Source organism: Primulina tabacum, chromosome 8 (genome assembly GCF_025594145.1).
Source record: "Primulina tabacum isolate GXHZ01 chromosome 8, ASM2559414v2, whole genome shotgun sequence".
Taxonomy (NCBI): domain Eukaryota; kingdom Viridiplantae; phylum Streptophyta; class Magnoliopsida; order Lamiales; family Gesneriaceae; genus Primulina; species Primulina tabacum.
In genome coordinates this window covers 39,644,799-39,657,874 of record NC_134557.1, presented here as the reverse complement: position 1 = coordinate 39,657,874, position 13,076 = coordinate 39,644,799, and the positions used below count along the sequence as shown (strand labels likewise).

The 13,076-nt window shown below is 36.8% G+C and overlaps 1 protein-coding gene across 1 annotated transcript; it reads left to right on the top strand.

Annotated features, from left to right (window-relative positions):
• The first annotated feature begins 312 nt into the window (after positions 1-312).
• LOC142554777 (protein CHROMATIN REMODELING 35-like) lies at positions 313-12,849 on the top strand. The gene is given in 15 exon segments (XM_075665453.1): positions 313-456; positions 676-751; positions 1,162-1,328; positions 1,568-2,074; positions 2,154-2,324; positions 2,471-3,011; positions 3,111-3,215; positions 3,285-3,341; positions 7,260-7,408; positions 7,410-7,808; positions 8,113-8,319; positions 9,264-9,429; positions 10,075-10,087; positions 10,281-12,035; positions 12,454-12,849. Coding segments are annotated over 14 exon segments (4,311 nt in total). The 5' UTR covers positions 313-456; positions 676-681; the 3' UTR covers positions 12,458-12,849.
• Positions 12,850-13,076: the final 227 nt, after the last annotated feature.

The window sequence follows — 13,076 nt, the reverse complement described above, 5'->3', positions numbered from 1 at the left end:
TATATATATATATATATGTTAATAAGGGTCGTTGTTTGTTGTCTTCTTCCGGATCTCTATCTACTCGTATACATGTCTGGATTTACTTTCAATGAATTTCTGACTCATATAATCATATTTACCACAATCGGTGCTCTTTTTTTAAAATAAAAATATAAAACGTATGTATAAAAGAGGAGAGAATAATGACCGAGGGTTCTACGGTCAATCGCGACAAATTTGATATGCACTAAAAACAATTGTTCTGGCATTAGTAATTTTCCCGTGTGGAAAAAGGAATAATAATAATAAAATACACATGAATTAGCTTGCGTCGTCTGTGTCAGTAGTCAGCAGTTGAGTGTCACGAGACCATCGGACTTTCCGAGAAGCATTTCATGTGTCTTCTGCTTCTACTGATTTCCCCCCAAAAGAAGAACCCACCCATATCATTTTTTCATTTAAATCGGCAGCAATGTGAGTAATTATTCGTATCTCCATGAAAGGGATTTTCTATTATTAGTTGTACTTTTGTCTGGGTTTTTGTTTTTTTGGTGCTTTTCGATCATTTTAAAGTAAAAATAAAAATATTGTTACCCTTGTTTTGAAACCCTGTGGATTCAGTGTTGTTTTGTTCGAATATCGACATCTGATTTGGAGTAACTCTCCATTTTAATTATTTTTTGTTTGGTTTAGTGTAACATGTATGCTGCTACTGAAATGTATTACGGGGATGCCTCTGCGAAAAGGTTTCCGGCCACTACTCCAAGCGGTAATTTTCTCATAGGATTTTTCTTTTGTTTTTGTTTTTTTTCCTTTTCTTTTTTGTCTGGAAGCATGGACACGTTCTATATGGAGGCATGTTTTTATGTACATCTTGTCTTGGGAAATTTAGAGGAGAGGGAGTACATTTTGATTTATTTAAAAAATAGGATCCATAAGTCAATTTACATAAATGTTTCTATGTTTTAAGTGTAAGTACACCGTTAAATTTGATTAAAACCCTTAATATTGCATTCTGCAGATCGATTTTTATTCCCGTAAATTCCCTTCCCTCGACGCCCGGAAATTTTCGACGCAAACTCAATCGAAGAAATGGCTAACCAAAATCTGGTAATGTTCATGTTTATTTCGATTTATTGCTTCTGCGTACGTGATTTGTGGTTTGTGTTCGTGTTGAAGAAGAAAGGGTCGACCTACGCTTGGGTCGACACAAGCTTGGTCGACCCACGTCATCGACCCAAGCGTGGGTCGACCAAAAAACGTTTTTTGGTCGACCCACTCTTGGGTCAACCGAATCTTGTGTCGACCGGGTTGACCCACCCAAATTCTCCATTTATTTTTCTAATGTATTTATGTGTATTTGTAACAGGTGTATTTGCCAAGAAAACTAGGCAGAGATGCAATTTTTCGCTGCAAATTGACACTTGAATCTAGATATAAAGAGATTGCCGAGAAGATTCATCACTACCTCAACAACGACGAGAGAGCCTTTTTTTTTTAGCAGTCTCCTTTTGGTAATTTGGTTAGGTATCATAGAGATTTTAACATTTCTAGTCAAATTATCTGGTATTTAATGAGTAATCAGATAATTGATACTGGTAGTGATGAGTTGTGGATGGTCGTGCGCAAGAAGCCGGTTAGATTTTCTTTGATAGAGTATTGTTTAATAACCGGTCTCGATTGCGCTATAGAGCCCGAAGATCTACCATATGGAGGTGTCTTTGGCACCAGACACTTTGCCGGTAAGTCTAAGATTGTTTTGAATGATTTGGAGGCAAAGATCAGTGTCCAAGTGCAGAATGAGACTGGTATAGATGTGGAGAAGTTAAAGATGGCTAGTCTTTACTTCTGTTGTGCCGTCTTCGGTGAGGGGACTAAGAAAAAGACGATCAAGATCAACCCTAAATACTTGAGGCTTGTAGATGATTTGGATAGGTTTAATACTTATCCTTGGGGTAGAATAGCTTATCGTGTTGCGGTCCGATGTTTGAAGAAGGACCTTTTAGGGCGATATACTCACCTCACCGAGGCACATGGTCGGAAAGAAGTTGATGGCACCTTCCTTGTCGGTGGTTTTGTGCTGCCTATGCAGGTATATTATTTTTTGAATGTTAAAGTGGATTTGCTATCTTTATTTTTACTAATAACATTGTTTGAAATTTATGTTACAGATCCTCGCTTATGAATGTTATCCGAGCGTGGCACAAAAGTTTGCAAAGAGAAGAGATATGAACGGTTTGATGTTGCCCAGGATATTTCAGTGGGTGACTAACACGTGGCCCTCAAACCATGCCCCATCTGCTGTTGATGTCAGTGCAGCCTTTGGTGACTGTGCCATAGATGTAAGTAATATGAATTGATTTGATATAATAACTGTGGACATAAATTTTTAATTAATCTGATACGTTATTAATTAAATGTAGGATTGTCTTGGATGTTTGATTCCTACTCCCGAGGAGCTCATTTCACCTTATTATACTGACCGGAGTTTTTGTTGATTCTGCGCCCGATGCGGTCATCACTCGGGTACTCGAGCTGTGGAGGCAGGGTCAAACAGTCATATGTAGCGAGCACCCTCTGGAATCTCCCTCAATCCGGCACACGCCTTTATCTTCGGATGGTTCCAGCACCCGTTCTGCTCATGCCGCTAGATCCAGCTCCAGCACCGGTTTCTTCCATACGTACGGGTCCTAGAGTCCACTTTGGACTCAATACTTCCCGCCGCCCATCACCCCTGGAGCATCGTTTCGAGAGGCGGTTGACTGCATTGGAGGATTCCGTTACGTCTTTGCGTCTTGAGATGAGAGCAGGATTTATTGAGACCAGGGCGAGTATCAGGCATGTAGATCTGGCTTTCGATGAGTTGAGATCGAGTTTGACCGAACAGATTAGAGCGGGTTTTGCTGAGATCAGGTCTCACACGCCAGGTGTTGCTGAGAATAGGTCTTCGACGCCAGTGCGTGAGGAGAGATATTATAGCATAGCCTATAGCAGAAGGCGGAAGAGGAAATCATCCGAGACAGATTTTGGTGATTAATTTTATTAATTATATTTATGTTTACGTAAGAGATTGATTTATTAGAATTGTCATTCTAATTTTAATTTGTTTGATGTATGTATACTGTTAGGTGTAGATGATAATATGGCTAGGGAAATTGGCAGTAGTAGCCAAGCACACCCACAACCGATATTTGAGCCTGACCTTCCAACCATAACAGAGGAATCCTCCGAAGGTGAGGTAATGCACTTTTTGATTATATATTTATATAAAGTATATTAAATAATAAACTTTTTGGTTTTAGATATTCAAGTGACTCCTGATGCGGTTATGTCATGTGGCGAAGCGACCACGTCGAGAGGTTAGTATGAGTATGAATCAATTAAGCACAAGTATAATCACATAATTTCACGAGTATGTTCTATAATGTCATATGTTTTAACATCCTATGATACATGTTTGTTTTGACATATGAATCACAATTCAACCATGTTACATGTTTTAACATATGAATCACAATTTCACAACTATGTTACATTTTTTAAGAATTTCACAATTATGTTACATTTTTTAACATATGAATCACAATTTCATTAACATATGAAGCACATATTTATATTGGGTCGACAAACCAGCAATTACCTAGCAATTTGGGCCGACCCAAAGTTCCAGCCTTTTGGATCGACCCAAAAACAAAATTGATGTAGCCAACAAAGGGTCGACCAAGGTTCCTGCTTCTGGGTTGACCTTGTAACTTTTGGGTCGACCCAAAGACTGGAAATTTCGGTCGACCTTGCTTGCTTTTGGGTCTAGCCAAAGGACCTGAGTCGACACTTGTTGTTTGCTTTTTGGTCGACACAAATGCTGTAACTTTGGGTCGACCCAAATGCTGAATCTACTTTTATCTTTTGCTGAATTCATCAATTGAAGGAATTTTGTTCTGTTTTCTTCTGCCAAGTCTCTTCTCTAACAAAAGAGGCAAGATCACTGGAAAATTATTGTTGTGTGGCCATTCACTTTCATCGGGAACGGGATAAACAATCTCTGAGTAAGCCATGCATAATGTCATAGTAAAATAGTACTCTGAACACAAATCATATAAATCAATCTTGGCTAATCAACTGGCTGCAATAGCATGAGCACATGAGATTCTATCAATATCAAAAACTCGACATGTGCATTTTTTTGATTCCAGGTCCACTATGGCTGAATGTCCACGGCTCCTAACATCAAACTCAAGACATCCTAATTCAAAAACTTGCATTCCCTGGGCATCAGTGAACCTGCTACGAAGAATCCCCTCGATGGTAGGGTCAGATTAGTTGTAGCTGCAATTGATGCGTGGTTATATCGGGCAATTGATCCGTGGCGATATTTTGGCTACTTTTTACAGTCTTAAATTAAAGCAAGCTTCCAAACTGATTCTACTTAACTTCTTTTTCACCGCTTCTCTGTTTGAAAATTCTTGACCAACAAACAAGTTTGAACCATCTGTGAATGAAAATGTGTCATTATCAATATCCACATCTGCAACCACATTTGCGTCATTACTTGCAACCACATATGCCTCGATCTGATAGTCATGGATGACATTCACATCACGTGCTTCATCATATATCTCAGCCGTGTTACTACGATCCACATGGATGACATCCACATTATGTGCTTTGTCGAAAAACTCTCTTCTATCATTACGATCCAAAGAAACAATATTCAAGTGAAAATAATCATTAAAATGTCTATATTCGTTAAAATTACTATTGTATTCATCGATACTAACTCCGTGCACATTATTTGAAACATCAAAAGAAGCAACATGTTCAATTTCAACTTGAAGCACTGACCTACTTTTCGGACAACTAAAATACAAATATGCTTTCAAATCATGGTCATTCTCATATAAATCGGTTGAATGTTGCACGACAACTCTAGAAGATAACTCAACCTCAAGTTGGCAGTATCGTCTACTTTCCCAACTCTATATAATTCACTTTTTAAATTTTCAAAATAACAAATATCATCATCTACTGGAGTAGGAACAAACTTTGCATTGGACCCTGGATTTCATCCAGCTCTTCACAGACTTCCCATTTACCATCGGAATGAACAACAATAACTGTAGGCATATCCTACAAAATTCACCAAATATAATTAGAATGGGTGAAAATTTGTATAAAGAAAAACATAAATAAGTGTGGCCACACCAGGTCGAACCAAAATTTTGTTGGTCGACCAAGAAAAATTCTTCTTGGTCGACCCAATTCTTCTTGGTCGACCAATTCTTTTGGGTGGACTCTTGTTTCAGGGTCGGGTCAACACATCACCAATACTTGAACCAGCTGCAACTAGGTCAATTAAAAATTTGATTTGGCTAAATGAAGAAAACAATGACATGGGGTCCAAGGAAAATGGAGAAAACTTACTTGTGCATGAACCGACAGGACTTTTTTTCTTGAAATACAAAGGAATCGGTCTTCAAATACAGAGGAATCGGGACAAGATGTTGGAGTAGATTTAGATATAGATCTGAGGAATGAGCAAGAACATGTTGGGAGTAAACTGAGGGGAGGTGGTGAAGTTGGATTTCATGTAGTTGATGGGGTAGATGGCTATTTTAATGGTTTTTTTATTTGGGGAGCTGGTAATCCAATTTTAAATGGAAGATGTGTGTCGACGGAGAAGAAAGAGAAGATGACAATTAATTAATTAAGTTAAAAGTTTAATTACAGTTAATGTAATAATCAAGAGTCAATTCCTTGTTTCTTAAAAAAAAAGTCAGAGTCCTTGTTTTTTAAATATTTTGTGACTCACTCCTATTTTTTTAATTGACCCATATTGTCTTTGATTTTGTTTCATGAGTTTTTGAACCATTTTTTTGTGTCGATTCCGTGTTCGTTGTTAGTTTGAGGCAAGGATTGGTTGTTTTTGTTGTTGTATGTTCCTTAAACAATCGGTATGGAATCTGGGTGGAACTTCACAAGGCATGCACGGATCTCAACTTTGTTGAATTTGATATAGACCCACTTGAACCCGAGGGCGGAGTCAGGATCATTATTCACTATAGGCAATAATATACTACAGTTAATAAAGCAAAAAAAAAAATGACCGGTTAAACAAAAACCATAAATAATGTGTTCTTAGGTTAGAACACAAGCTACACAAAGCCAGAAGCATCTTTAGTCGATGGAAAACGCCAGAAAAATGACAAAAAACATTGCGTACAAAACCAACAATCTAAACAAAAATTGATAGAAAATATAAATTTTGCAGAGGAAAAATATGCATGAATTCATTCTCGATTGCAAAAAAAAAAAAAAAAATTAAAACAATTGAATGATCAAATAATATTGAATTAAAAAAGTGATCCTTAAATTTCATAAAATTCTGGATTTTATTGGTAATATAAAAAATGAGGACATTAGGTAATATGAATTGAAATGACTATTAATCAAATCATAAGAGGTATGTGGCTTATGTGGAAAAAATTGTATAGAATATTACATATTGTCAATTAGAATAGTACTATCAAGTAAAAATTAAAAATTGTGAGTCTAAAATTTAGGTCTATAAATTACTAAAGAAATTTTTTTTGTTGTTTTTTAAGTTAAGTTTGGGGAATTACGCAATATTAGAAGATCAAAATTTAACATTTTTGACCTAAAAATTATAATATATATACTTAAATTTTTTCCTAAAAATTATAATATATACATAGTTTTTTTTTGGTCCCAGTGTAGGCAAGTGCCGGCACTGGGCCTTAGCTGGCTCCGCCCATGCTTGAACCAATGGATCTGCCATGCATAGATTTATTGTTGTATTTTGATAGGTCCCAATCAAAGAGAAAATAATGTGTTTAGATATAATTCAGCTCAGGGTGAGGGCACATCATATTTAGGCCCTTAATTTTGGTGCATCAGCATTCAGCAATATATGTTGAAGGGGTCAAAAGCTTGCTAAGAAACTCCACCGGTTTGGTGGTCCATAGGTGCTTCTGTTCGGTAGAGTATGTTGTCTAAATTGAGATATTGTGCTACGAATGTCTGGTAGTATGGCTGTAAGGGCATGAAGGTTGTAAAAATATATTAAAAATTGTTTTCCTATGATGAACTTAGAAATTGTATGTCAAACTTTAAAGATAAAGAACTACTTTCAAACTGTAACTTGATTTAAATATCAGTTATATGCGCAAAAAATGACTGGCCATCAGTTGTTAGTGTTACTTCAAATTTATTGGTGTTTATAAAGTTTTTATTTACTGGATTTGAGTGCGTACCGACAGATTTGTTCCAAAAAGGGCAGAAAAGGATAAAATTAAATGAGGGAATTGGGTACAACGACAGCACTTTCATTGCTTCATGGCGATTTGAGTCTGAGCAGAAAAGGAAAAATTCATGTTCCAAACTTTCAGATTACTCTGATCCATTATGGTCAGTCAAACTGTTGGCTTGAAGAGTTGGATTCTGGAAAATTTGGGAGTGTAACCAATGATATTAAGGAGCTTCTTGCTCGAAGGAAGAAGTTATTGGACTCTCACTATGGAGAGGATTCTTCACTACCGTACAGGTGTTCTGATGTGCAAAATAAAATGGTGCCAAGGACAACTGAAACAGCTGAACCTGATGTCATCGACCTTGATGATAATCAAGTAGATGAAAGTAATGCTTTAGTCCAAAAGTTTGCTACATCTGTGCAGCCACCCCATCTGGCGGGTCCAGTTGTTATCATTGATCTAGATGATGACAATGGTGTCAGAAGTGAGAACTTTACTTCTCCATATATGGAAGTGAACTTGAATCCTTCTGGAAAGCTTCTTATTAAGGATTTTGTCGTAAATTATGTCTGAATTTGTTTACATATGGAATCATACATGCTTATTCTGTTAATTGTGTCAGCATGACCTTATCAAATTGAGAGTTGTATTTGTGCCGAAACCATGAAAAAATATTGTGCCACATAATTGTTATTTATTCCATGCATTACATTTTGAGTGGGGATGGGGGTGTGGACAATCATCTGGTTTTGTTATCTGGATTTTCTTGTATGGCGAACTAACAAAATTTATGCATTGATCACGTAAACAGTTATCTATTTGATTTGATTGTCATTCACTCGATTGTATCATGACTATGCAGGAACAAAATTTTGATCGACGCCAAAGTTCTGGAGAAGGAAATGTATGTATGTCTGGCGAAACCCAATCCTTAGAAGGTAAAAGTGCGTCTATTTCTGGTACGGATGATGACATGGAGATGGATGAAAGTAGTGAAATTTCTGACACCAATTCTGATGGTCTGGGTGGCATTTGGAATGAGATGACAGTTGCATTAGAGTGTTCGAAGGTAACTGTGCTTATGATCTATTTATGTGATTCCTTTTAATGTTATTAAGGTCATTGCACTTCTTTCAACTCACATAGCTACTTATGACACATATTTAAATGCTCAAAATCATTGTGGCTGATTGAGGCAAACATTAGGTTTTGGGTAGTCTAAGATTGACTCCACAGTGGTTTTTGGTGCTGCAACTGTAAGATCGTAACTTGGAGCTGTTTGCTAACAGATATAACAATTTTCTTCCGGAGTTTTTTTTGGTGATGTTAAAGGTATCTTTTCTATAAGTAAATGCTACTTATGACACATATTTAAATGCTCAAAATCAATGTGGCTGATTGAGGCAAACATTAGGTTCTGGGTAGTCTAAGATCGACTCCACAGTGGTTTTTGGTGCTGCAACTGTAAAATCGTAACTTGGAGCTGTTTGCTAACAGATATAACAATTTTCTTCCGGAGTTTTTTTTTGGTGATGTTAAAGGTATCTTTTCTATAAGTAAATGCAACTTAGCATTTTTGCTGAAAGATATGATATTTTTTAAATTTTTCAGTGGAAATTATGAGATCGTAGTATTGTTTTTTTTTATGAACGGCCTCATTTATTCAAAACAAACCTCCGAAATCCCGGGAACAAAACCAAACATATCTCTATATCTGTTTTTAAATTCTGTTATTTTGAAACCTAATAATCTATTACCTGTTTGTCATTTGCATTTCTGTACTAAAACCTCTTTGTCTTGCCGTGCGCTCTTCTTCTTAGCCAAATTCTTTTGAGATAGCTATCCACCGCGTATCTATGTTGGTTTCTAGTAATTAAAATAGCTATTTTTTTAATTAATATAAACTTTTGGTGATGAAAATCTGGCAGTTGTCCGTCCATTCCATAATTTTTAAAAATCTGAATCACTATTACATGTTTCGGAGTGGTTGGAAAGTCTTTTGATATGTCCCAGGAAGTCAATGAAGTTCCTGATGAATATGAAGCTGAGGGTGAAATTGAATGCCAACATACTTTGATACTGAAAGATGATATTGGTGATGTCTGCCGCATTTGTGGAGTAATTAAGAGAGGAATAGAGACGATTATCGAGTATAACTTCTCCAAGGTATGGATTTTCAGTTCAACGGATATCATTGCTATAATTTTATGTTTGTAGTCTGATGTGAGCATTTCAAGTGGTCCACGTTGATCTGTCATAGTTTTTTCTGTAAGTTAACTTCAGTTTTCTAAAGAAGCTTTGCTTCCGGTTTATACTGTACATACCAAAAACCCCGAATTTTAATCTGAACGAGTGTGCTTTTGCTTGATTTGTGTTACTCTAATGCATTTGTGCTTATCAAGTCGATTATGTTTGATGAGTAGTAACTACCTTTCTACTTTCATATGGAAAAACTAAATAAGTTCATGCTCATAGTGCACATTGTAAGCGTCTTTTTCCACCCAGGTCTGACATATTGGTCCATTTTGTACTTATGTTGTCAGTGTCTAGAATGCATTGATAAATTGTGCCATTCTAGGTTTTTCTTGAAGCATTATGTCTAGTTTGTGGCTTTAAATATTTTGCTTCATCAGGAATATCTATGGATTAGGACATCAATATTCCATTATTTATCTTAAGCTGCATATGCATCTTAACGTTTTCTCATTCCATGAATGTGCACCAAAAGAATATTGCAAATGGTTAATCTGGATGGAGTTCTGTTTCCTATCGAATAGTTGTCTGGACAATTGTTTAGTTACTTTTGTAACTTATTTTTTCCTAGACGGAAGTCGGACGTGGTATTGAATACATCCAGTCTTTACCTTTCAGTGCTTATTTTGAAATTTCCTCCACGATAATTTTGTTCCACCTCTAATTCCAAATTCTACACTGAAGCCATCCGTGTCTGTGCATTGTTTATTTGGATCGATGAAAAAACGAGATTTTACTCTGACCACTGGTTTACTTGCATCCAATTCAAATTTATAGCACAAGGACTCACCATTACGAAGGGCGTACATCCAGATACATAGAAGAAGTTTTCCCAGATGGATTTAAACCATCTGGTTGTGATTTCACTGCTGCTGAAATCTATCCACATCCACGACACAAGAAGGAGATGAAGCCACATCAAGTTGAGGGATTCAATTTTCTAGTAAGCAACTTGGTGGTGGAGAATCCTGGAGGTTGTATTATGGCGCATGCCCCTGGTTCTGGAAAGACATTTATGATAATCAGTTTCCTTCAGAGTTTCATGGCAAAATATCCTCCTGCCAGACCTCTAGTTGTTCTGCCGAGGGGAATTTTGGCCATTTGGAAGAAAGAATTTATTAGATGGCAAGTTGAAGACATACCAATGTACGACTTCTACTCCGTCAAAGCTGATAGTCGTGCACAGCAGCTTGAAGTTCTGAAGCAATGGTCAGAAGTGAGGAGCATATTGTTTTTGGGTTATAAACAGTTCTCCTCTATTGTATGTGACACTGATAATGGGAAAACTGCTGTTGCATGCCAAGAGATTTTACTGCTATGTCCTTCGATTCTCATTTTGGATGAAGGGCACACTCCTCGAAACCAGGACACTGATGTTTTAACCTCCCTTGAGAGGGTTCAGACTCAAAGGAAGGTTGTTCTTTCTGGAACATTTTATCAGAACCATGTAAAAGAAGTTTTCAATATTTTAAACCTTGTTCGCCCAAGGTTTTTGAAAATGGAGACATCTAAAGCAGTGAAGAGGCGTATCTTGGGCAGGGCGAAAATTTCCACCCGTAGGAACTTGATGAAAAGTGGTAGAGAGAACGAATTCTATGAATTGATAGAGCACACCCTGTTAAAAGATGAGAACTACACTAGGAAAGTGACTGTCATACAAGATCTCCGTGAAATGACGAAAAAAGTCTTGCACTATTACAAGGGTGACAATTTAGATGAACTTCCAGGACTTGTGGATTTTTCAGTGTTTCTCCATCTCAGTCCCTGGCAACAAAAAGAAGTTAAAGAGCTAACAAAGCTGGGAAGAAAGTTCACAATCAATGCACAAGGCAGTGCAATATATGCGCATCCAAAGTTGAAGGCTCTCTCCCAGAATTCTGGTGTTAAAGATAGAATCGACGAGGGGAAAATTGATACCATATTGGAGAAACTGGATGTGAGAGAAGGTGTTAAGTCTAAATTCTACCTAAATCTCCTCCAGCTATGTGCATCTAACGGCGAAAAGTTACTGGTTTTCAGCCAATATCTTCTGCCCCTTAAATTTCTCGAGAGATTGACTTCTAAAATGAAGGGTTACAGAATTGGTATAGAGATGTTCATGATCACAGGTGACTCAGATGTGGAGACTCGAGAATCTTACATGGAAAAGTTCAATACTTCAGCTGACGCGAAAGTTTTTTTTGGCTCAATTAAAGCATGTGGTGAAGGAATATCCCTTGTAGGGGCGTCACGCATTATAATATTTGATGTTCACCTAAACCCTTCTGTCACACGACAAGCAATAGGGCGAGCATTCAGGCCTGGCCAGGTGAGGAAGGTTTATACATATAGGTTGATTGCTAGTGGCTCCCCAGAGGAAGCTGATCATACCACCTGCTTCAGGAAGGAGTCCGTGGCAAAATTGTGGTTCGAATGGGACGAATTTAATGGTTGCCAAAACCTTGAAATGGAAACTGTCAATGTAAATGATTGTGGAGACTTGTTTCTTGAAATGGAACGGTTAAATGAAGATGTGACTGCAGTTTTCAAAAGGCAAGTTAACTTCTTTTCCTTGGAATGCATGTAATTTATTTACTAATCTTGATTTTTTTTCACCTATCAAAAAATACCAATCTTGATTTTTTTATAAAACATAAATTTTTTTGGCTGTCTTTCATAAGCTCAAGGTTTCAGAAGAAATGGTCTATAATATAGTATCATAGCAGCACGCACAGGTTTGATCCTGCAGAGAAAATTATTATTAATTATTAACATGGTCTTGGGTGGTTATTTCCGAGTGTTGTTCAATACTCGATCATTTGCATGTAAACCTTGGTTATTAGTCTCAGGCTTACACGTGAGTGAAAATGTGAAAATACAGGGCTATAGTTTGAATCATATTCTATGAATTCGAACCTTTGAGATAAATGGTTTATGGTAGTTCTTTTTTGGTTGTTTGGGATGATTTCAGGTAAAATTGTGGCTATACACCAAAGTTTTTTTTGTCACAACCGTCTCCTTTATTCTTGGATCTTGAAGATCTCTGATGTCAGGCTGCAGCCCTGTTCGGAAACGACTCTGTCAAAGGTAAATAGTCTAGCAACGGAACCATTATAGGTTTGGTGTAGCATTGTCAATATTAGTGGGATTGTTATTTATTTCTAAGCCAGAGGCTTGAAATACGTAGTTTGCCTGAAGAATGCTACTTTTAATGAATGGACCCATCGCATTGGTGATTTGTAAGGTATCGTTTTTAAGAGCCTCGGTTTTGAAAATTTAAAATATTTAAGTCGTACAATGACACTAAAGATTGTGTATATGATTTTAATGCATACTCGTCGTGTTTATGGTAACCATCACCATGATTCATTGACTCCAGGACTGCATCTTGTTGGGGCAAATGTTGCATATTTTCTTCAAACCTATTTCAGTTGATTTGGTTTTAGAACCATAAATTTTTTTATTACCAAACAAATCGAAACAATTACTTTCGGTTTGGTTTGATTTGGGTGATTAATTTTTAGTTACTGTACTTTTATACTATTTTATTAAGTTTAAGATACTTAGAGTAACTAACTTTGGTGTCATGGTCTG